This window comes from Camelus bactrianus, chromosome 13, assembly GCF_048773025.1.
Source record: "Camelus bactrianus isolate YW-2024 breed Bactrian camel chromosome 13, ASM4877302v1, whole genome shotgun sequence".
In the NCBI taxonomy this organism is placed as follows: domain Eukaryota; kingdom Metazoa; phylum Chordata; class Mammalia; order Artiodactyla; family Camelidae; genus Camelus; species Camelus bactrianus.
In genome coordinates, this window is record NC_133551.1 from 46,680,979 (window position 1) to 46,704,214 (window position 23,236).

The 23,236-nt window shown below is 45.1% G+C and overlaps 1 protein-coding gene and 1 pseudogene across 1 annotated transcript; one reads left to right on the plus strand and one right to left on the minus strand.

Moving 5' to 3' along the window:
* Window positions 1-186: 186 nt before the first annotated feature.
* Window positions 187-9,938, minus strand: AKR1A1 (aldo-keto reductase family 1 member A1). The gene is made up of 9 exons (XM_010950591.3): window positions 9,508-9,938; window positions 4,988-5,074; window positions 3,169-3,288; window positions 2,847-2,998; window positions 2,023-2,218; window positions 1,543-1,742; window positions 1,189-1,261; window positions 956-1,042; window positions 187-337 (listed from the first exon to the last, which is right to left on the minus strand). The coding sequence occupies exons 2-9, from the start codon at window positions 5,066-5,068 to the stop codon at window positions 272-274; spliced, it is 975 nt and encodes a 324-aa protein (XP_010948893.1). The 5' UTR covers window positions 5,069-5,074; window positions 9,508-9,938; the 3' UTR covers window positions 187-271.
* A 4,156-nt stretch (window positions 9,939-14,094) lies between these two features.
* LOC105065493 (large ribosomal subunit protein eL32-like) lies at window positions 14,095-15,528 on the plus strand (annotated as a pseudogene).
* The last annotated feature ends 7,708 nt before the right edge of the window (window positions 15,529-23,236 follow it).

Consider the following 23,236-nt stretch of genomic DNA (forward strand, 5'->3'; position numbering starts at 1 on the left):
ACTAGATGGCACTACTCTGCCAACATACCTAATTTAGGAAAGTAAACAGGAAAATTCAGCTACACCCTGGTTTCTCCAGAGCCAAGAAAGATAAGGGAGTTTGGGCTCAGGGCAGGTCGCACCGAGCATCACTAAGAGAAACAGTTTCCATCTCAGGTCTGACCAGACAAATAAGCAAGTAGCATGGATGTTCCAATGGCTTTATTAACTCCCTTTCTAGGGATGGCAGGACTTTGTAGCTGGAGAGCTGAAAAGCCAGGAAGCCGTGGTCTCAATATGGGTCGTTAAAGGGGTACAGAGGGTGCCCTGCATCTCTCTGGACCTTCTTCCCATCCACCTGGAAAGAGAGACAGATGACTCCATTAGCAGGAGCTGACATTCCAGAGACCCAGGGCATCTTTCCCCAAATCTTCCTTAACAACCTCACCTGTGTGCAGCATTATTCCAGATAGCAGTGACAGGGCCCTGGCCTCACAAAATGCCACAGTATCAACAGCATTTCAGCACCAAACCCACAGCCTGGTACACAGCTGACCCTGCCCCTAAGAGTTTGTGGTCTCAGCTGGGATTCAGAACTATTTATTTCCCTATGTGCAGCAGACGTCAGCTCAACCTCAGCTCCTCAACAAGGCTCCCCACATTTGTATCATTTACTGAGAGATCACTACATGTCAGGAACTTGGATCATTTTAAACATGGGAAGCTGAAGCTTGGGGAAGTTACATAACTTGTTCTAGGTTACATCGAAAGGCAGGACTGGAACTCACAGGCTATATGGCTTATCCCTGAGCCAAAGTACTCCTGCGAGCTCATTAAAGAAAACAGAGCTCCTTGTATCCAGGGCAGCAATCCTACCAATAACAACACCCTGCCACTCCTCTGACCAGCAAGGTCGAGGCCAGAATCCCACCCCAGATTTCACATTCCCTGTCTCTGGAGGGTGATACATACTCACCGTAAGCATTGGCACAATGAATCGCAAATTTTTATTCAGGGCATCCAGCTGCTTCATCTCCTCCGGGCTAAAGGTGAAGTCAAACACCTGGGGATGGGAGGTAGGGGTCAGGAAAGCCAGTTTTGCGGGTGGAAGTTGGGGTTCCAGAACACTGCCTTCTTAGCCAGGCAAAGTCAGGGCCAGACTGAGTCCCAGTGGGCTAAAGAAGACAGGACAGACATATCACCAAGTACCTGGATGTTCTGAAGGATACGGGAAGGTGTGACACTCTTGGGGATGCAGATGACTTTCCGCTGGACCTGCCACCTAAGGTGGGGGATTGAAGTAGACAAGGAAATGGAATCAGTACTCTTAAGTGTTTTTTGTTTTTGTTTTTGTTTTTTTTTTGTCCTCTGTGCAGCCTTCTCTAAGCTCCTGGAGCCCCTGAGCCCCACTGAAATGAGGAACACGCCTCAGTGTAACCTCTACCCAGATCACATAGCAAGATTCTCAGCTTCATCCAGGCATTTGGATAAGGAACCTCTCAACCCTTGCCTCCCAGGAGCCCTCTCCCTGACCTTATCATCTTTCCCCAAGATTGCTCGCACCTGAGCAGGATCTGAGCTGGAGACCGGCCATACTTTTCAGCCAGTGCCAGGACCACTGGCTCCTCCAGCAGGACGGGCTCACCAGGATCACGCCAAGCACGATCAGAGGAGCCCAGAGGGCTATAAGCAGTCACCTCCAGGCCACGTGCTTGGCAGTGGGCAATGAGCTCGTTCTGAGCCAGGTATGGGTGGCATTCCACCTAAGCCAAGAAACAACCCATCACCATGGGGAGACCACACCCAGACACGCACATCTTGACCCCCCACTTCCCCTCAACCTGCTTTTCTCACTCTCAGTTTTCCACTGTCCATTCCATTTACCTTCCCACACTTCAATGGCCTTTTTTATGCAGAGGATTTCTGCACCAACACTTCTAACAACTTTCTAGCTATCCCCATGAGTGGACCCATCATCTGCTCACTCATGCTTTTGCACATACCCCCGACCCCAAAGCAACTGATCTGCTTTGCTGTGCTCACCTGCAGGACAGCTGGGCGCACAGAGGCCACACTGAGCACATCATCAATCTGCCGACTGTTGAAGTTGGACAGGCCCAGTGCCCGCACCAGCCCTTTAGCCACCAGTGCCTCCAGAGCCTTCCAGGTCTCCTTGTAGTGGGTGGAGTCATAGCGGATAGTCCCATCGGCATTCTTAGGGAAGGGGTTGTCTCCCCGCCTGAGTGAAAGACAGCCCCCCAAGAGTGGCACAAATGCCAGGCTCCTGCCTACCCACCCATCCAGCCATACGCCAAAGCCCAGAAAGGGGAAAGGGCCAAGAAAGAGAAACAAGCATGGTTTTTTCATTCTTCTAGGTCATGACCTAAGTGTTAACCCTACATGGAATGCCCATTTTCCCTCTTCTTCCTAGACACAGATCATATCCTCTCTCCTCTGGCAAGTCTTCCTTTCTCCTTGGGGAGTTGCACGCCCCTGCAGCCTTCGTCAAGCACAGGACACAGGGCCAGTGGTCAGCTTCTCTCACACCCTCCTGGGGAGCTTATTCTTTACTGCAACCCTAGCACAGCAGAAGCTAGTACATTTCCTAAGTGTAAAGGCAGCAGCAGGAAGGACCACCCATGCACACCCTAGGATACACACCATGTGAGGCTGCACTCCTTTTTCTGTAGCTAAACTCCTGGCTGCAGCAGCAGCAGAAAAGGTTGAGTTCCCATGGCAAGCTCCTCCCTCAGTATGCCACACAGATGAGTGTACCTCCCCTGCTCTGCTACTGTGACTTACAAAAAGTTACTAACACGACTCCCCCAACCCTTGGCTCCCTGGATGAAGATCCCAGCAAGGCTCACTCAAAGGCATGAGGCCAGTGCATCAGGTACAGGTCCAAATACTCCAGTTGGAGGTCAGCCAGCGTCTTCCGGAGGGCAGGCTCCACATCCTCAGGGTGGTGCTTCGTGTTCCACAGCTTGGAAGTCACAAAAAGCTCCTCCCGAGGCACCGCCTGGTGCAGGGGGCAGGGTCCAGAGTGAGAAGAGCCAAAGGCACCCAATCCCATTCACCCTCACCTCTGGGAAAGGAATTAGAAGGAAACTGATGCAAGTTCCCTCCAGCCTGGCCTCAGCACCAGCCTCTGAGTTTTCTCACCTCACCCCTCTGTAGCCCAGTCCTCACCTTGCCAGGTCCCACATTCTCCTTCAGGGCCTCCCCGATCTCAGTCTCATTGCCGTAGACAGCAGCACAGTCAATGTGGCGGTAGCCTACACTCAGGGCATACTTAATAGCTTCTTTTACCTGCCAGGTAAGAAAAGCAGAACTTTTAGATCTATTGGTCTAGACCAGAAACTGCCTTCCTGAGGGTCACTGATGAGGGAAGGGGGCAGGAAGTTACCACTGCAGTCATCCATGCAGTGGAGGTGAGAAGATGGAAGGTGGCTCTAGTCTAGGGAACCAGAAGACCCCAAAACCTTTGTCCCCACCCCCACTAACCTCCAAGGTTCCTTCCTACCCAAGCCGTATCAGCAGGGCCCCACAAAAAATTAACATGTTCCCAGCTAGATGCTCAGGTGGGTGGATACACTGACAGAGGACAGAAGACAGAAGTATAGGTCATAGAGACAGGTCCCCAGCCCCGAGGAGTTGGTTCGGGAAACATGATACGTACAAAAATAATTCCTAGGCCAAGGCCACAGGGAGAGAGAACTTCATTGAGCCATGCAGACCAAGAGAGCTCAGGCGAGCAGAAGAGGTGAGACAGAAAATTAAGGAAGGCAGAGAAGTGAGATGGAAGCTGGGTTCAAAGACCTACATCAGGAGAGAAGAAAGCAGGTACCAAGGAGCACAGGTCAGTCTGTTAAAAACCAGACTAGAAACATGGTGTCAGGAGCAGAACCAAGGGTACCAAGCCCTTGCCATTCAAGGTCCCCATTTAGGCGCAGCTCTTACTATCCAGACATACGCCTCTCAGACCTGGCCCTACGGCTGCTGCTCCATCCCCATCCCTATTCCCTCCATCCCTACTCCGCATCTTGGCCCTGATTCTGGCCACCACCTCCTGCCTCCAGCACCAGGCTCCTGGGCAGCTGCGAGAAGGAAAGCAAAGGGAAAAAAGGGCAGAGATCATCCAACCACACCGCAAAGCCCAGCCTAAATCCCGGAGAGAAGAGGCCATTCTCTCTGCCAGAGTTCCTCACAAACGTCTCTAAACTCTGACTCAGATTTCAAGGACAAGGAACAAGCCCTGAGGAGATGCTCTACCCGTGGTGGGAGCTGAATCTTTACCCATGTCAACCTGGGAAAGCAGGTGTCCACTCCCAGGCTCCCCTAGGCTGGAAAGGTCTACGCCAGGGTCACTAAACTCCAGCTAGCAGCTGCCTTTTGTTCTTTTCAGCCCATGAGCTAAGAACAATTTTTGTATTTTTAAATAGGTACATAAGCACATAATCACCTCCATTTTGCAACTTTGTCCAATAAAATCTAAATTATTAACCATCTGGTTCTTTAAGAAAAAGTTTGCTGACCTTCACCCTACATTGTTGCCCTGGTTATTCTTCAAACCCTAACACCTGCTGAGTGCCTACCTCAGGACCGAGCACCATGGAAAGGCCAGGTCTCAAGGAGCCCAGTGTGGGACAGGAAACATGATCACATCACAAGGTGACAACTGGCATTTTAGGGGTCAGCATAGGGCCAGACACAGAGGGGTCCCACGTCTTCACAGCACTCAGTGCAGATCCAGCTAGGGAAAGGGTTCCTTCCTATATCCTAGGCCCTACTGGGCCCCTCAGCCCCTCCTCTGAATCAGCTGGGGAAGCCAAGTGCTCACTGCTGGTCCCTTCTTCCCTTGTTTCTTCCCTCTGCCCTCCAGGCTCATCCCCACGTGACATGAAGTACAGGGGTGGGGCTACCAGGGAGAATGCATGGGCCCTCCCCCAAAGAGTGCCTTTTCCCTAGCAGAGGAGCAAGAAGTCCTTCCTCTTCCCCCATCCCTCACCTGGCCAGGCTGGCTCTTCCAGGTGCCCAGTCCAATCAGGGGCATCTTCTGCCCAGTGTGCAGGAGGACATAAGTCGCCATTGACCCCTGAAACACAGAAGAGAAGAGAATGGTGTGGGAGTCAGTGCTGCTGCTTGGGCGTCGGCTACCTACTGGTCAAGACTCCTATAAAACATGGGAGGTATAGGGGGCACAGAGGTGACAGGAGAACAAACACACGGTCATGTGTACGTGCCTGTGAACAGAGGCAGCTGAGACAGGAGCCTAGAAACAACCTCGCCAGTAACTCCCGGATAAACACTAACCGGACCTCCAGTCTGGCCGGCCTTCCCTCTAGCAGGCTAAAGGTCTGTGTTAACGTGCTCCAGTATCGAAAAACAGGCAGACGGCTCCCCAGAAGTACCCAGCCTTGGCTGTATAAGGTCTCAAGCCAGCGTAAGACAAGCAAAGGCCATTATGAGACAAAGTGAGACCGAGTGACAGAATAGGCTCGGGAAAGGGTCCCTTCTCTGAGGATGAAATGAACATTCCCAGGAGGCTGTCAGAACTACAGAGACTCTCTGGAGTCCCTGTCACAGAGGTCTGCTCTGCCATGCTGCTGGGCCAGATTAGGGTCTTACCCAGGAAGATGCCATTTTTTAGATGGAAAAAACCAGCTCAGAGCTAAGTAGCAGAGCCAACGAGTCAAGGAGAAGCTAATGGAAAAAGGCAAGAAAAGGCAAACACAGGCCTATAAAACTCATGTGCCGTGCCTCACAGCAGACACACATACTCTGTGCTACACATAACAGCAAGGGACTTCTGTAGGGCAAGGACCAGGGAATACTGATACTGGCTTTTAAAAGTGAGTTAGACTTTCCCAAGAGTCAAGGAGAAAAATCTTCCCAGGAAGGGGAACTAGACACAGGACTTCAGTACAGTAGAAAGCAGTAAATTACAGATATGAGAAAATTTTCAACTGAACAAAGCAGGTGGGTAATTGGAGCAACCTCCTTTGGAGAGCTATGAAGATCAGAAGTCTCCAAATGGCCCAAGAATATGCATTCAGTCAGCAAACGATGAATGGTCCAGGCTTCGTGCTAGACCCAGGAGACACACATATTCAAACAGAGTGCCTGCCTTCCTGATGGGGGAAGGTAGAGGATATCGACACAATGCATGAAAGACCAAAATCTATGCAAATGTGGCAAGAAAGGAGTAACCCAGCTAGGATGGCTTCCTGGAGGTGACATCTGAGTCAAGCCTTCATGAACAGGAGTTAGTCAAGTGAAGGTAAAAGAGAAAGCATGTTCCCCCCAAGAACCAATAAGGTAGGAACAACCTTCCCCTTGATCTCATCAGTACCACAAATACTGCTCTCTCAGGACTGATTTCATTGCCAACTTTAATATCATAACCTTTATTTCCAAGTTCTGAAAAGACATCAAGAATATTACGGTAATGCAGGTAATAGGACAAGTTGCAAGTATAACCAACACACCAAAATTGTCTTTCCTAATACTTCTGATTCAGGAAGAATTTCATAGTCTAGCATAACCTTGCGGAGACCACACTTTCTGCTAAAACAAAAACAAAAACGTTCAATCTAAGCAGCAAACCACAGACCGCTGAGGGCGACACTCTTTGTTACCAAACTTCCCAGGGACACAGACTGCCCAAGGATCAGGCAAGCATGTTTGGACTTCACAGGAAGAACTAGCCTGCCAGCTGCCACCAGGGTCTGTGGTTGCTTTCCTGGGCTTGATCCCCAACCAGTGACCTTTTGGCCTCTCCCAGATTTACCAGAACACAAGTGAGGCTCTGAAATTACACCTGAGCTGAATATGGGAACAAACACCCGGCCTAAGGGGAAAAGGAAGAAGAAACCTGATGCTTGCCTCTCCCTTTCTTTTGCTGGTGAAACTGAAAATCAAAAAGGCTAAGGCTTGGGGGGAGGGGATCATCCAGGTAGAAACATCTAACAAAGGCCTGCAAAGAAGAGCTCCAACGAATAAAATGGAGGGCAGAAGACAGATGTTTTTCTTAAGGACAGGAAGTTACCCTCTGCCAGCTCTAGTTTTCCTCATCTTCTGCCTGAAGCAATGGCCTTCCAGCCAAGCCCTGCATTAATAGGCTCTGAGCTTGTCAAGAACTGCCTCACTGGACCTCTGGCAGTACTCAAACACCCTCATGTTATCTTGGGAGAGGTTCTAGATGGAAAAGAGAGAAGCTGGGTGCACATGCGGAGGGGGACAAGATGGTAACATCAGGACTCAGGTTTTATTATTCCCAAGTCAGTGCCTAGATTCCTTCGCTCTGGGGCTCAGTCTTTCCTTCTTGGAGGAGGGCTCAATGGTTGCTGCCTGGATGCAGGAAACTCGAAAGCACAGGAAGAAGAGGAAGCAGTATTTCCATGACTGTTTCCTGGCTGCATGGGCCCTTCCTCTGCCTCCCTTAAAAGTTGGTGTCCCTCAGCGTTCTGTTCCCAATCCCTTCTCACTCCTTAGTTAAGCTCGTGTCTTCAGTTATTACCTTAAGCACTAATTCTTCCTACCCCAGTCTGTACATTTACCTCCTTCTGGACATCTCCACCAGTATGCCCTATAAGTACCTGAGACTCAAAATGTGCAAAACTGTACTTATCAAATCCAGCAACAGAGCACAGAGGAAACAGTTCAAGCTCTGCCGTTGCTTGCATCCCAGCTCTGGAGCTACTACAGCTAAAGCACTCTGCGCAGTGCCTGACCCATGCTCTTCTTGCTGTATACCACAGACTCAAGGCCCTGGAGGACAAGTATTAAAGCAAACCAAACAACAGGTTCACAGATAATCCATGAGGGTCTTAAAAAAGCCATCTAAAGAAAGTATTTCAGTTTATTTGAGGCATTTCTGAGTATTATCAGATTAGGGTTTTGACAGGTGATGGGGAGGAGAATGTATCTTCTCCTGTACTTAAAAGAAGACAGCATGGAAAACCACCTTAAATATGTAATGGTGGCTAAGATTTGATCTATCTGGCTGCACTAAAAATCCTATCAATATTTGTAAATATTAAAAAAAAAAATAAAACCACTTGCTCTAAACTGTAATGTAAAACTTAAGATTGCAGTAACACTTCCTGTACTTCTTGAGGTATTCCAAAAGAATTTTAAAACATATACTTCCTAAATCTTTACCCATCCCACCCAGATTCAACTCTTAAGATCACTGTTCTGGCTGTGACCACCCCTACCAGACCCAGGGATCTCTCTGCTTCCTGTGCAGCCCCTCTCCCCACAAAGCATTCACCAAATACGACCATGCGACTCTAAGGCTCTAACTCTTCCAATTGTGCTTCTGTACTCTCAGTATAAAGTCCAGACTCCTTAGTAATACCCTTAATAACCTGGCTCCCTCTTCCCTCATTTCTCCACCCCTTCATTTCAGACTCCATGTTCCAGATTTGGCAGAATCAGCCACCACCTACTTGACTCCAGGCCTGGGCACACTTTCCTTCCCCAAGTCCCACCCTTGCCTGGCTAACAGCAGGTTACCCTTCAGCTAGCACTTTAAATTTCTGGCTCCTCCCACGTACTGATAGCTTGTGCACATCACTGCATTTGTTTGTTCATTTAAGTCTCCCCAACAAATCTAGGTACTCCTTGAGGTCTGGGCCTACCACCTGTCTAAACTCCTCACTCCTAGATAGCCTGCCTCCCCATGCCAGCACCCCCACCAACAGAGGCAAATGGGGGAGGTCTTGACAGCTGAAGGGGCATTTGATAAAGTCATCACCTTCTTCCTTTACTTCTTGGATAACCTGGAAAGAATCATCTCTGGAAAATATAGCACTTTACCATCTTCAGTTAAAAAAAAAAAAATCCCAGTGGCTCCAGAAAAGATGATACTGGGATTGCTCTTGTGTTACAGATAAAAAAACTGAGACCTTGAGAAAAGTAACAAAACTGGTAAGAAACAGCAAGACTCTTCTAGGGAGGTCCTGCAGTCCTGAGTACCGACTGGCTGAAGGGAAGAGTTAATAAGTAGCAGCCCCATCCGGTGAAGGTTCAGATTCCAGTCTCATTTTAACAGAGCACTGGAACAACAGGAAAACATGTGACGGCTTTCCCAAACCTAAGGTGGAAAACGTGCCTAAGCAAGCGAACCTACCCCTCTCCTGCCACTTCTGAGAAGTATCTCTGCAATTCCACAGAAAAGCTAGAGTTCCTAGAAAAATTGTGTTGATGGGCAAACAAAATGAAGATGGCAACTAAAACTTACAGATAATATGTACCGGGTGCCTTAAGAGCTTTATCTCATTTAATTCTCGCTAATTCTGATGTAGGAACTGATTTTACAGCTGAGAAAACTGAGGTCCAGAGAAACGGAGACCTTGTCCAAGATCACACACCGAATAACAGGAAGAGTTCAAATCCTAAACAGAATCTGGTCGCCTCTAGAGCCTCTGCTCTTTGCACTATCTCGGGGGCAGACATCTCTGTAGTGAAGGTTCGAGGCCAACTCCACTGCGAAAAAGATGCGGCAGCAGAGGAGAAACTCACCTCGGCACAAGCACAGAACGTAAACAGCGAGTTGTGGTCTCTCGGTTCAGTCCTGTGCCCTGCTGGCGACCCAGTGGGCCTCAGCTTGTGGGATTCGTGGGCAGCAGGGAAACCCGCCTGAGGCTGGAGGCAGGGACTCGGCTCTAGACGCGCGGAGATGATGAAGCTCCGCCCGGAAGTGGGGGCGGGGGCCGGGCAACACGCGCAATGGTGGACCCCGCCCCTGCGCCCAGAAAGAAGCTGGGGTATGGAAGCTAAAGCTGGGAGGCTACACCATCCCCTCCCCAGGACGCTGGTGGGTGGACTGGCCGGAGCTGGTACACGCTCCACCACGCGGGTTTGGAGAACTCGCGGGCTGAGTGAAGCCCGCGCAGCGGCCACGTGGGCGGCCCTGGGGGCGGGGCCGGGCTGCGCCTCTGCCTGGCCCACATTGCACCGCGCGCCTCAGTTAGGCCGCTCTGGGCGGCACCTGCTCCTGCTCCTGCAGGAGGGAGGAGGGGCCGGGTGTCACGTGGCGGTGTCTTGTGCCCGTGGCTCTCCCTCCGGATTCACAGCCCTAGCTCTCTTTACATTCTCTTCCTTAGAGTCGGGTTGGCCGAGTTCCCTGAATCTACCTAAACTGGTCCTATTACTTCGCCAGGCAAACAGGCCTAGAGAGCAGCCGGAATACAAAGGTTGATTGTAACAGGGAAGACCTCAAGTCTATAGGTTTCAAGAAATAAAAATTCATAATCCCTGTATCGGGACAGTGGACCCTGGCCAGGCATTTTTGTGCCACACACGATGCTAGACTCTATAAACATGAGTATGTTGAATCTTTACAACACCCCTGGAAGGGAATGTTCATTTTTATTTTATTTATTGTAAGCCTTTCTATTGAAGTATAGCATATATAAAGAAAAATTCACAAATCTTAAACGTTCAACTGAGTTTTTGTTTTTTGCAATGTAGCCACCATCCAGATGAAGATACAAATGTTACCAACACACTTGAAGCTTCCTGTGAGGAAGGTATTCAGGCTCTGTTTTACAGATTGTGCAAACTCAGAAAGTACCTTGCTGAGTCACACAGCTATTAAGTGACAGTTCTGAGATTTGAAATTGTGCTTGACCTTTGAACTGAAAGTTGTCTTGAATTTATGTGTTTTCCTTGGTGGAAGTGGGCAAGAAATAGGCTTGTCCTAGTGTAGCTAGGCCTTTCTCTCCCCTCACCTCTGTCTCCCCAACTCCTCTGTACTCCCCCAGGGCCACTCTGCCTCATCTTTTTGAGACAGGAAGAAAGAGGGCAGGGCACAACCATTAAAGTAATGACCCAGCAATTGAAGATAGGATGAAAATGTTTAAAACCTGACTAGGTGCAAGATTCAACTTCCAATAGACCTTGAGCCTCATTACACGCGTGTCGTAATACATTAGCATGCTAAGTGACGCACCAACAGGCAGTTCTGACGCTGGCCATAAAAGGCCAAAAGTGGGCAGTGGCCCAATTCCTGGGAATCCCTGCTTCTCCAAAGTAGTTGGAATAATCCTCCTACTTGTTAACATGTGAAATTCGCAAGTCCATAAAAACTAACAACCGCATACCTCAAGGTCCCTCCCTCCCCCCTCTCTTCCCCCCCCCCTTCCTTCGCTATCACTCTCTCTCTCTCTCTCTCACTGCTGCACTCACGTCTTTGGAGTGTATCTACTTTTATTTTAAACTAAACACCACCACATCTCTTGACCTCTTACCTTTTGAGATGGCCCACATTCTGCCTATGGAATGTGTATCCCCTAAGCCACTCTCACTTTCCAAGATGACCCCCATTTCCCAGGGCCTCTTTTGCCTTCTGAGACTGTTACAGAAACAACAGGCCAGCCAAGAAACAAGCACCACTCGGAGGGTTGGAGTACTCAGATTTATTACGCTGGCGGGCTCAGAGGGGCTTCTGCTCCGAAGCTCTGAGCACCTCCAAGACATGCACATGAGGTTTTATAGGGTTAATTACAAGTATGGGGCTATTAGCCAATAAGGCTCAAACAACAAAAAGCAAGGAATCAGTACACTGGAGCTTATCAATTCGGAACAGATCACGTTACTGACACTTGTTGAGCTTGGATTTACGAGTTAGCTTGTTAGCCCAGTAAACTGACACTAAACTTCAGATTTACGAGTTAGCTTGTTAGCCCAGTAAACTGACACTAAACTTCAGATTTACGAGTTAGCTTGTTAGCCCAGTAAACTGACACTAAACTTCAGATTTACGAGTTAGCCCAGCAGAACTTAGATCAGTAAACCGACACTTATTACACTTAGATTTGTGACTTAGCTTGTTAGCCCAGCTGGGCTTTTCCTTCACAAGACAGCTTGCATTCTATCTATGGAGTGTATATCTCCCTGAATAAACTTGCTTTCATTTTACTGTGGCTCATTTTTAAAGTCTTTCCTGCGCAAAGCCAAGGATCCTCATTTGATAGTATGCATCCCAAGAATTTGCCTGAGCCCTGGAATATGGCCATCCTCTCGTGCCCCATGTTCCTGTAACATCTTTTCATACCCGGGATTACTCCCCACTGTCTCCCCAGTAGGCGTGGTGTCTTTTGTGGGACACAGTGGGCCAGAGTACAAGCAATAAAAGAATTTACCAAAGGCAAAGGATGAGAATAGAAGGACAGTGTATTAGGTTACACTGTCATTAACAGCAATGGGCCAGATGAGAGGAGCCTGTATGAGCACCGAGGGTCAGTTGTTGAGATCTTTTATGGGTAAGGAGTTGATGAACACAATGGGTTGGGGGATGCATGCATGCACAATTCTCCGGTTGTAGGTGAGGTAAGAAGTTTAAGGTCGGTGAAGGGGCGACGGGGTTTATGACTCTGACAAGGTGAGCTGAAACAAACCACCCTGAGCTATTGTGAAATTAGGCATTACCTAAGGCTATTAGTTTGTTGGGCAAACACGCTGCCCAGTAAAGAATGTACTTTATCTTTTGAGGGATCGCAGGCAGACATCTGAGAGCCGAGGGATGGGAGTTGTTGGACTTTGAAGGATGCCAGTTGGCCCCACAGTGTCCTGATGGACTAAATGTCCAACATTTCACACCGTCAGTCCTCATAAAGACACTCAGATTCCAGCTTATGTGATCAGAATTTAGGATCTCTCAAACTCATTTTAGCCTAGAGAGACCACTGTAAGCAGATAGGGTAGGAGAGAAAGAGAACTATTATACCAGAAAAACTGGGTTCACATCTTGGTGGTTATCAAGCTGAAAGATACAACCAAGCCAAAGATCAGAAAAAGGAAGAATTTATTATTATTTTTAGCAAGTAAGGAGAACAGCAGGGATCTTTCCCAAAGTACTGTCTCCCCAACAGCAAAACTGGGAAAGTTTTTTTTTTTTTAATGGAGGTACTGGAGATTGAACCCAATACCTTGTGCATGCTAGGCATGTGCTCTAACATTGAGCTATTCCTTCCCCCACCACTGAGCTATTTGCCCCTCCCCCCAAAATTGGAGAAAATTGAAGCTAAAGGTACAAGCATCTTCATGAAGGGGCTTGAGTGGTAGACAGAGTCCAACCTTTAGTTGATAGAAATCACAAGGGTCAGAAAGGTCAACATCATCTTCCTTTAGGTCTGATCTGATGGTTGAGTACTTCAGGCTAATCTTTAAGTTGAAACAGAATTGGAGTCTTTACAACTGATACACATCTTTGCTGTAGTCACTTCTCTTGCCTGATAAGTTTGTTTCAGCATTCTTTTGTTCCCTTAAGATCACTAACTACTGAGACCTGTTCCTGGACAAGCACTGTGGCCAGGCTTAGATCACAAAATGGCTTAAGCCAAAAATGACCCTTACATCATCTCCTGCTCCCTCTAATGGAGTCCCCCTCCTTTTTATTTTTTCTTAATTTTTTTTTGCTAACACTGACTTTAATAGTCTACAACCAGGTGATGACCTTGCCAACTGATGAACTGTTGAGTCATTTTTGTAACCCATCCCTCTCCTTCCCCAGCTCTGGGCCTTTTGCTCTCAATTCTGGCCACTGGGGTTGTTACATGCAAGGTACAACCCTATCCCTCAAAGAGTTTCAGAGCAAAAGTCACCAAATTGGTGGTGTATTGTCTTCTCAAATAGATTGAGCACATACCACCCCTTTCACAATCATCCTCCTCCCATTTAAAACAGACAAACCTCCCAGCCAGTTCTTAGGGTCCTTCCCACCCACCACCATGTAAAAACCTTAAGGTCACTAAACAAAATTTATCAGAGAAATGCAAATTAAAACTACAATGACTTTTCACATCACAGATCATTAGGTAAGTCTATTTTTAATTTTTTAAGGAGCCTCCAACCCGTTTTCCACAGTGGCTGCACCAAACTACATTCCTACCAACAGCATAGGAGGGTTCCCTTTTCTCCACATCCTCTCTAGTGTTATTGTTTGTGGACTTTTTAATGAGGGCCATTCTGACTGGTGTGAGGTGATACCTCATTGTAGTTTTGATTTGCATTTCTCTGATAATTAGCACTATTGAACATCTTTTCATGTGCCTATTGGCAGTCAGTATGTCTTTATTGAATGTTCTTTCTTTTTCTATTTAATTCTTGTACCTGTGCATGAATATTATGTATTTTCAGAATGAACAGAGTTCAACATCAATTCCATTCTTTTTTTTTTTTTTAGCAGTTTCTGGTTGGAACATCAATTCCATTCTTATTTTTCATTTATATAGATACAAATGACACCAAGCAGGACCCTGTGGGGTCCTCCCTGGTGCAAATCTTTCTATGTTCCCTGTTTCTTGTTTGTAGGACATAGGCTTTATTCAGCCTTCTTGACCTTCCCTGAGTCAAGGGAAACTAAAATAAACTAAAAATAGATTTACCTTATGATCCTGCAATCCAACTCCTGGGCATATATCCAGAGGAAACTCAAATTCGAAAATGTTCATGCACCCCAACGTTCATAGCAGCACTACTTACAATAGCCAAGATATGGAAGCAACGTAAGAGTCCATTGACAGATGATTGGATGAAGAAGATGTGGTATATATACAATGGAATATTACTCAGTTATAAAAAAGAATGACATAATAGCATTTGCAGCAACATAGATGGACTTAAAGATGATCATACTAAGTGAAGTAAACCAGAAAGAGAAAACCAAATACCATATGATATTACTTATATATGGAATCTTTTAAAATGGCACAAAGGAACTTATTTACAAAACAGAAACAGACTCAGACATAGAAAACAAATTTACGGTTACCAGTGGGGAGAAGTGGAGGAGGGATAAATTGGGAGTTTGGGATTTGCATATACTAACTACTGTATATAAAACAGATAAACAAGATCCTATTGTATATCACAGGGAACTATAATCAATATCTTGTAGTAACCTATAGTGAAAAAGAATATGTATGTATGTGTGTGTATAACTGAATCACCATGCTGTACACCAGAGACTAATACAACATTGTAAACTTACTATACTTCCATTAAAAAAATTATAAAACTGAAAAAAAGAACAAAGCCCCAGTTCATCTAATTTTTATGTTTAAGAAGTATCAAAACTTGGCCCTCCCCCTGTCTTCCTCGAGAGGAGGTGGCAGCCATCTCCTAGTCTGCATCATGGCTGCCCTCAGACCCCTCATGAAGCCCAAGATCGCCAAAAAGAGGACCAAAAATTTCATCTGGCACCAGTCAGACCGATATGTCAAAATTAAGCGGAACTGGTGGAAACGCAGAGGCATTGACAGCAGGGTGTGCAGGAGGTTCAAGGGCCAGATCCTGATGCCCAGCATCGGCTATGGGAGCAACAAGAAAACAAAGCACATGCTGCCCAGCGGCTTCCGCAAGTTCCTGGTCCACAACGTCAAGGAGCTCGAAGTGCTGCTGATGTGAAACAAATCTTACTGTGCTGAGATTGCTCACGTCTCCTCCAAGAACTGCAAAGCTGTTGTGGAAAGAGCAGCCCAGCTGGCCATCAGAGTCACCAATCCCAACGCCAGGCTGCTCAGTGAAGAAGACAAATAGACAGCTCGTGCACATTGTATTTGTGTTAATAAAACCATGAAACTCAAAAAAAAAAAAAAAGAAGTATCAAAACTTGTACTGTGTGTTATTTTGATCAACTGTATGATAATAATACATGTAATTATTTAAAACATGATCATAGAACTTAAAAATTACATATATTCATTTATATATTTTGATTGCAGAGATGGATGATAACTTAATTAAAAATTTCAAGTATAAGAATATACTATATTAAGATCATATTCTCTGAAGAAGTAAAATGGAAAACAAATTCAAGGAGAATAATGAACAGTATAAAATTAGCAACTGTTAAGAAAAGGTTATTTATTTGTATAACTGGTTGATGGTAGGAATCAAATTGTTCTGGTATTTAGAATTAATTGAATACATTTAAAGGAAGTTATTTTAAAATATCAGTATATACTTATGATAAAAATTATGTGATGGGGTTCATAGTTTACAAAATTATGTTAGAGAGAAGTAGAGCAAAAAGTTTGAGGACCACTAATCCAGAAGTCAGAATATTCTGAACTAGATGGAATTAGATATCTCAAAGATCAGAGAAATGAAAACATCAGATTCTGAAAGACTAAGGTATTCCCATTAATTCTCAACATTGCTTTACTTTTACTGGGTAACTGTATGCCCAGGCCTATGTTCCAAGGAGGATAATATTTAAGAAGCAGGAGGAAGAGAAAAGCCCAAAAAGGAGGCAGAGAACAGCCTGAGAGGTAGAAGGAGACCAAGTGAATGAGGTGTCTCCAAATCCAAGGGAAAGGAGTGGTTTATTTAGAAGGGATAATAAGAATTTATTGTTTTTGGCTGCCTGGTGTCCATTCCTCCCTCTTTTGTAGAATTTCTTCTTCCTCATTGGATCCAATTTAACAGACATTAATTAAGGTACCTGCCTTCCTCTAGCCAACACGTGGGTAAATGATCCAAGATATGCCAATTGGATGCTTTATTCCTTGAGTCTGAGTTATGAATATAGTCACCAAAAGACTAAAATCAGCTGGAATTCATGCATTTCATCATGAAATATATTTCACTAGCACCATGCCAAGGCTGTCAAGCAGTCTCTGCTAATAGGACCCCCTGAAGCTACCTGGTTCCTGCCAATTCCATGCTTTGCCTTCCCCTTGGTTCTGCAAGTTCTCCTATAGCCTTCCAAAAAACGCTCCTTTTCTTTGGATAGACAGAGCCATTTTTTGTTGCTTGCAGCCAAGGGACCCTAACAGACATAAAGGAGTAAAAATAGTATCAAAGGCTGCAGGAAGAAGAGAAAGAAAGTAAATCATAGGTAGCTCTAAAAAAGAAGTGATGGAAAGAGAAAAAGTCAAATTAGGATTGTATACTGACTTGTGAATATGTTTTTTCACAACTCTTTGAGATGATCCAGGTATTGCATAAAATGCAAGAGGAATGATTCAAGTTAGGTGTAAATATTCTCTACTTATACTTACATCAATGATCAAATCTAGATGTGACCCTGGAACTGTGACCCTGGCTGCAGCCATTTTGCTTCCAGAAGGAGGATGGAACCAGTACAAAGAGGAGGACAGAGACCAGAGAATTTCAGGGAAGCAGGGACCCTGAGCCTTGATCGTCACGCTGTTACTGGAAAATGGGGCACAAGTGGATGGCCATGTCCCAGGTCTCTGGCAGGTCCCTGGGACACGCCCCGCAAAGTGAGGGTCCTTGGCTTCATGCAGGAAAGAATTCAATAGCAAGCTATTGTAGGGTGAAAGTAGTTTTATTCAGGGAGATACACACTCCATAGACAGAGTGCAGGCTCTCAGAAGGGCGAGTGGCCCTAGGAGAGAACACATTCCATAAGCAGAATAAGGTTAGTCTCAAAAAGGAGAGGGAGTGGTTAGTTTTCATGGGCTGAGTAATTTCACCTGCTAACAAGTGGGAGGAGTATTCCAACAATTTGGGGGAAAGGGAGGGACTTTCCAGGAATTGGGCCACTGCCCACTTTTTGACTTTTTATGGCCAGGCTCAGAACTGTTATGGAGCCTGTGGGTGTGTCATTTAACATGCTAATATATTATAATGAGTGTATAATGAGGTTCAAGCTCTACCTGAAGGCGAATCTTCCACCGTCTTGGGCCTAAGTATCGGGTTGGGGTTAAGCAGGTTTATTTATTTATTTTAATGGCAATACTAGGGAATGAACTCAGGACCTCGTGCACGCTAAGCAAGCACTCTACCACTGAGCTATACCGTCCCCCCACCACCACCACTTCCTTCCGCTTTGTTGTTCTTTTAATGGTTGTGCCCTGCCCCCTTCCCTTCTGTCTCAACACTATATCTGGAATTTGCCCTATCCCTGGACTTACGTAAGATAATAAAAATTTCCTCTTTGCCTAAGCCTTTTTTATTTTTTTAAAGAAAATAGATGTATTTATATAGAATATATAAAACACAAAAATTAGTAGTTTTACATTTGCTCTTGCTGGGGTGGTTTGCCTAAGCCTTTGAATCAAAGTTTTCTGGTGTTTGTAGCTGAAAGTGCCCTAACTGATGGAGATATGCAATTGTTTTTCAGAAGAAGATGGAGCAGGGCTTATTTGCAAAGGTAGAAACACTTAAAAGTTTCAGAGTAAGAAAAGAATTTTTTGTTGCTGTTTATTTATTTATTCAGTTATTATTGAGTTATAGTCAGTTTACAATGTTGTGTCAATTTCCAGTGTAGAGCACAATTTTTCACTTATACATGAACATACATATATTCGTTGTAGCATTCTTTTTCACCGTGAGCTACCACAAGATCTTGTATATATTTCCCTGTGCTATACAGTATAATCTTGTTTATGTATTCTATGTATACCTGTCAGTATCTACAAATTTCAAACTCCCAGTCTGTCCCTTCCCACTCCCCTCCCCCCAAGAAAAGAAGGTTGTTAAAATGGAATGGCAAGTGGTTTGGTATAAAACTCTAGATCAGAGTCCCTATGGGGAAAGTGTAAGAGATGATGTCTAAGAGTGTGCTAAGCTGGAAAGCTTAGAGTTTATCCTGAGGAAAACAGGGAGACATTCTAAGTAAGATTATGCCATGATCAGATATGGATTTTAGAAAAGTCATTCTGGTAATAGAGAAGGGAGTGACTGGTAAAAGTGCAAAGCTGAAGCAGGGACATTTTTGAGGAGGCAGTCGTCTAGGTGAGAGATGATGAGGGTCCGTCCTAGGACAGCAGCTCCACCCTCATCATGGAATATAGACACATTTTAGAAATATTTAAGAGCAGAATTTGCAGCACTGAGTGATCCACTAGATGTGGGAGGTAAAAACAAACAAACAAACCCGGAATGATACCTAGTCTTCCAGCTCGAGTACATGTGAGCATAGTGAGTGGTTTCCTAAACACATCACGTTTTTTCTCACCTTTGGGTCTTTGCATATGCCATCCCTACCTAGAACTTACTTTCCTTCAAATATCCCCTACTCTTAAAACACCTCTCCTAAGAAGCCTTCCTTGACTGGCTCAGACTGACTTAAGTGCTCCTCTTCTGTATTCCCAAAGCCTCCTGTGCTGACCTGTAGATAAGTTAAGACTCGATGTTAACAGAAAATCTAATTTAAGCTGGCTTCAACAAGAAGGAAATTTATGGACTCACATAGGCAGGCTTCAAGTTTGGTTTGATTTAGCAGCTCAACAGTGTCATTAGGATCTTAGTTTCTTTTCATTTTTTTTTTCTCTCTGCTTTCCAATCTCACATCTTCATCTTGAGGTTGACCTTTTCATGGTGACAAAATGACTATGACACTTCTAGGCTTCATATCAGCTACCACATTCTCCAAAGAACTAACTTCTGGGAGCTCTCTCAAATGAATGAGGGACACTCCTTTCCTAAGGCCATCAGAAACTATCCTGAGCCTCCCATAAACCCAAACTGAGTTGAAGATAAGAATGCAACAGCACGAAAAAAGTCAGTTTCTGAAAAGAGCTAAGTAGAAATTCTAGGACTGCAACATGATACAGGAGTGAAAAGGAATTAACTACTCCAACACTCAACAACATGAATAAATTTCCCAAACATAATGTTGAGTGAAATAAAGCAGACATGAAAGAGTATACACTGTATACGTCCATTTTTGTAAAGTACAAAAATAGTACAAACTTACCTACATTTTCAGAAGTCAGTATAGTGTTTACCCTTGGAGATGTGACTGAAAGTAGGCAAGGGGAAGCTTGCAATGACAGTAATGACCTATTTCTTGATTTAATTTACAAAAAGATGCTAAGTTTGTGACAATGTATCACTTAAAAGTGTACACTTTTCCATATTATGCTATACTCCAAATAAAAGTTAGAAAAACTTTTCAAATTAAAAAAAGAAGAAAAACTTATATGTATAAGGAAAGAGATTGAATGGAAACACACCAAAATAATTGCAATAGCTGCATTTGATTTGTGGATGTATAGGTTATTTTGTTTTTCTTCTGTATTTATCAAGTTTTTTAAAATGAGCTATTGTATTGCATCCAGTGTTGGTACCTCTCCAGACTCATTTGGACCCACCTGCTCCCAGGGTCTCCACTCAGTAGAGAGCTAGTCTCTACTGTGGACCCGTCTCCTGATGCAGTCATCCCTCTCAGCTTCCCATAGTGTGTGGGAACAGATTTCCGTAACTTCTCTATTGCACCTGTTGTAGCAGGAGCCGTGGCAGCTGTGACACTCAGTTCCGACTTAACCAGACCCTCAGAGAATCTGGCCACATAATGCCACTTCCAGAGTATGCTGAAGCATTCACTGTGGTCACTGGGATCAGTCTCCCCAGACTGCCCTAAGGAGCCAGGAAACAACCGGAAGTACAGAGGAGTTAATATCCCCTATGGTATAGGGAAATTGACCAATGAGAGATAGAAGGAAAGAGCAAACAGACAGTTTGTTCTTCCTTTCCCCAATAAATGGCTTCTAGACACCATACAGTGATTTCACACAGCCTCTCAGTCCTATATAACTGATAAAACTATATTACCTTTATAATGAGTGGAGAGAGAAAGTTGGGGAAAATGATTAAAAAGAGATACCAGAGTGAGCAATGTTAGGGAAACTAAAACAAATAAGAACAACTGTCATTTTATTGAGCATCAGCTATTTGCCATACTCATGCTCTCTAATCTCCATGGCAGAAGCGTTTAGATTTGGTTGATGAAGAAGCTTTTAGATTAGTTGAAAGTCATTGGTGACTTTTTGAAGAGCTGGCTCAGCAGAATGGTTAATTCTGAGTCACATGGCCTGGATTTATGAGTGAACAGATGAAGATGTGGAGAATCAGACGGCAGACTTCTCAAGAATATAGTAAGGGGAAGGAAAGTGATAGGTTAGTGGCTTGACAGAAAAGCAGATGGAGGGAGAATTTTTCACTCTGTGGGAAAGCTGAACATGAACATGTGCTAAGGGGAAGGGTCTAGAGGAAGGAACTGGAGATATGAAAGAGGAGGGAATAAGGGAGGGAATCACGCTTTTAGCTAACATTTACTGAGCATTTACTAAGCTCTAGTATTTTAGTCTGTTCAGGCTGCTTCAGATACCACAGTCCAGGTTGTTTTATAAGCAGCAGAACTTTATTGCTAACAGTTCTGGGGGCTGGAAGTCCAAGGTCAGGGTGCCAGCATGGTCAGGTAAAGGCCCTCTTCTAGGTCACAGACTTACTGTGTCCTCATGTGGCAGAAGGGGCAAGGGGTCTCTAGGAAGCCTCTTTTATAAGGCACTAATCCCATTCATGATAGTTCTACACTCATGACTTAAACCACTCCGAGAGGCCCCAGTATTAATACCATCATTTTAGGCATTAGGATTTCAACACATTAATTTGGGATGGAGGGGAACACAACATTCAGACCAATGCATCTAGTTCTTTTTCTAGGAGCAAAAAACAGGACATAAAAATGGATCAGCCTTATCCTCTGGCTTCAAGGTTCACAGTCCAGAAGGGCTAAAGTAGAAGTGGTGGAATGCAGACTGAGATGTGTGCACATAGGCACCCTCATGGGATGCAAGGGGAAGAGGCTCAGATGAAGAGTTGGAAAGTCAGAGTGGCCTCCTAGGAAGGAGGAGGGCATACCTCTGTCTGGGCTACTAGGTGGGAGGGACAAGTTCTCATCCTTGCTTCACTGAGCATTTCAGCATTTGGCAGAAGTTTCTAGAATTTGAGAGGAATGTGGTCAGGTCAGAGGGATGAGGAAATGCCCTGTTTCCAAGTCTCAGGTGTCTTGGGCTACCTCAATGTTTTATTTGCTGGCACTTCCTGCTTTCTCTCAGTTGGGCTACCTGAGAAACCAAGAACAAAGTTTAAGTTTCAGAGAACTTGTATGCAAATCAGGGCAATAAAAGGGCCAACCTGGAAGCTCACAGCTAGGAGAAGTAGAGGCCTATGTACCTTATCTAGATGAACGGAAACTGAAGCAAGATAGTGAGGAGAAGTCCATACACTCTGGCCTGCCCCTCAGCAGGGCCTCTCAAACCCTTAGATCCAGACCCCTAATCAGTGTCAGTCTAAATTCCTGGAAGGAGAGGAGGACCTTAAATCTAGACTACCCTCCAAGAGCTCACAGCTGAGTGTCTTTTCATCCAATAGTGTGTCATTCATTCAACTAATGCTCATTGAGCTCCTACTATGTCCTAGGTATTCTGCTAGGATGCTGCAGATACCTTAAACAAGATCTTGCTTCCATGAGCTGACTTTCTGCTGACATAATAGTAGAAGGCAGAAGCACATTTAAGGAAAACCTGAATTCTCTGCAATCCGTGAATGTCCCCAAAGGGCAGAGTCATTTGGACTGCTCAGAAACCAGCTTTCAATGCAGGATCTTCTAGCAAACAGATGATAGCAACTTGACAAGACCTGACTAATTTTCCTCAAAAGAGTGAGACTCCCTGCCTGTGTAGCTACTGGGAGTGGCCCTGGGCTTGTGCGTGGAGGTATCACTCTCCTTCTAAGCCCCTTGGATCCTGTGGTCCAATTTAAGAGCCTGCTGAGAGCCAGCAAGGCTAACAGCAGGCCCTGAGGGCTAGACCATGCAGACTGCTTCCTTGTCACTCCAGATCCAAGCTCCAACCTTCAAAGACAGTATATGTTTCACCAAAATCAATGAAGGTTATTGAATTAGTGAATGACAGTGTACTCAAGAAGCTGGATAGTAGCTGTGGAGTGCTGGAAAGGCTGAGGTGTCAGGCTGGGGACCTGGGAATCTCACAGCCCTGAACCTCCAACCTTGAGGCTGCCCAACTAGATAGGTTGTGAATCAACCAGGACAGGTGTTTAGATACAACTGTGTTTGAATCCAAATCCATCCTGGACCCCTCAGTAATTGTATATGTTCTGGAGGGCAAATTTCCTCATCTGTGCAGTAGAGACTTTAATATCTATCTTGCTGATATATTTTGGAATTAAATGAAATAATGGATATAAAGTGCTTGGTATTACACAGTAGGATTTTAGTAAATGGTTGTGTTGCCAAGTCCAAATTCATTTTGCTTGCCACACGACAGGCCAACAAATCAGGAGACAAGGTGTTGGGGGCAAGGAATAATGACTTTATTCAGAAAGCTGGCAGATAAAGAAGATGGCAGCCTAATGTCCTAGAGAACCATCTTCCCCAAGTCATAACTCAGGCTCCTTTTCTACTAAAAAGGGGAGGGGGTATGGTTGGTTTTTACAAACTTCTTGGTGTCAGAATCCTTTGTTTTTGCAG

Coding starts and splice junctions, on each gene's coding strand:
- AKR1A1 (XM_010950591.3), bottom strand. CDS start 5,068: ATGGCGACTTATGTCCTCCTGCACACTGGGCAGAAGATGCCCCTGATT. Junction 3,289..4,987: donor GGAAGAGCCAGCCTGGCCAG/GTGAGGGATGGG, acceptor CTTACCTGGCAG/GTAAAAGAAGCTATTAAGTA. Junction 1,262..1,542: donor CCAGCTCAGATCCTGCTCAG/GTGCGAGCAATC, acceptor CCCCCACCTTAG/GTGGCAGGTCCAGCGGAAAG.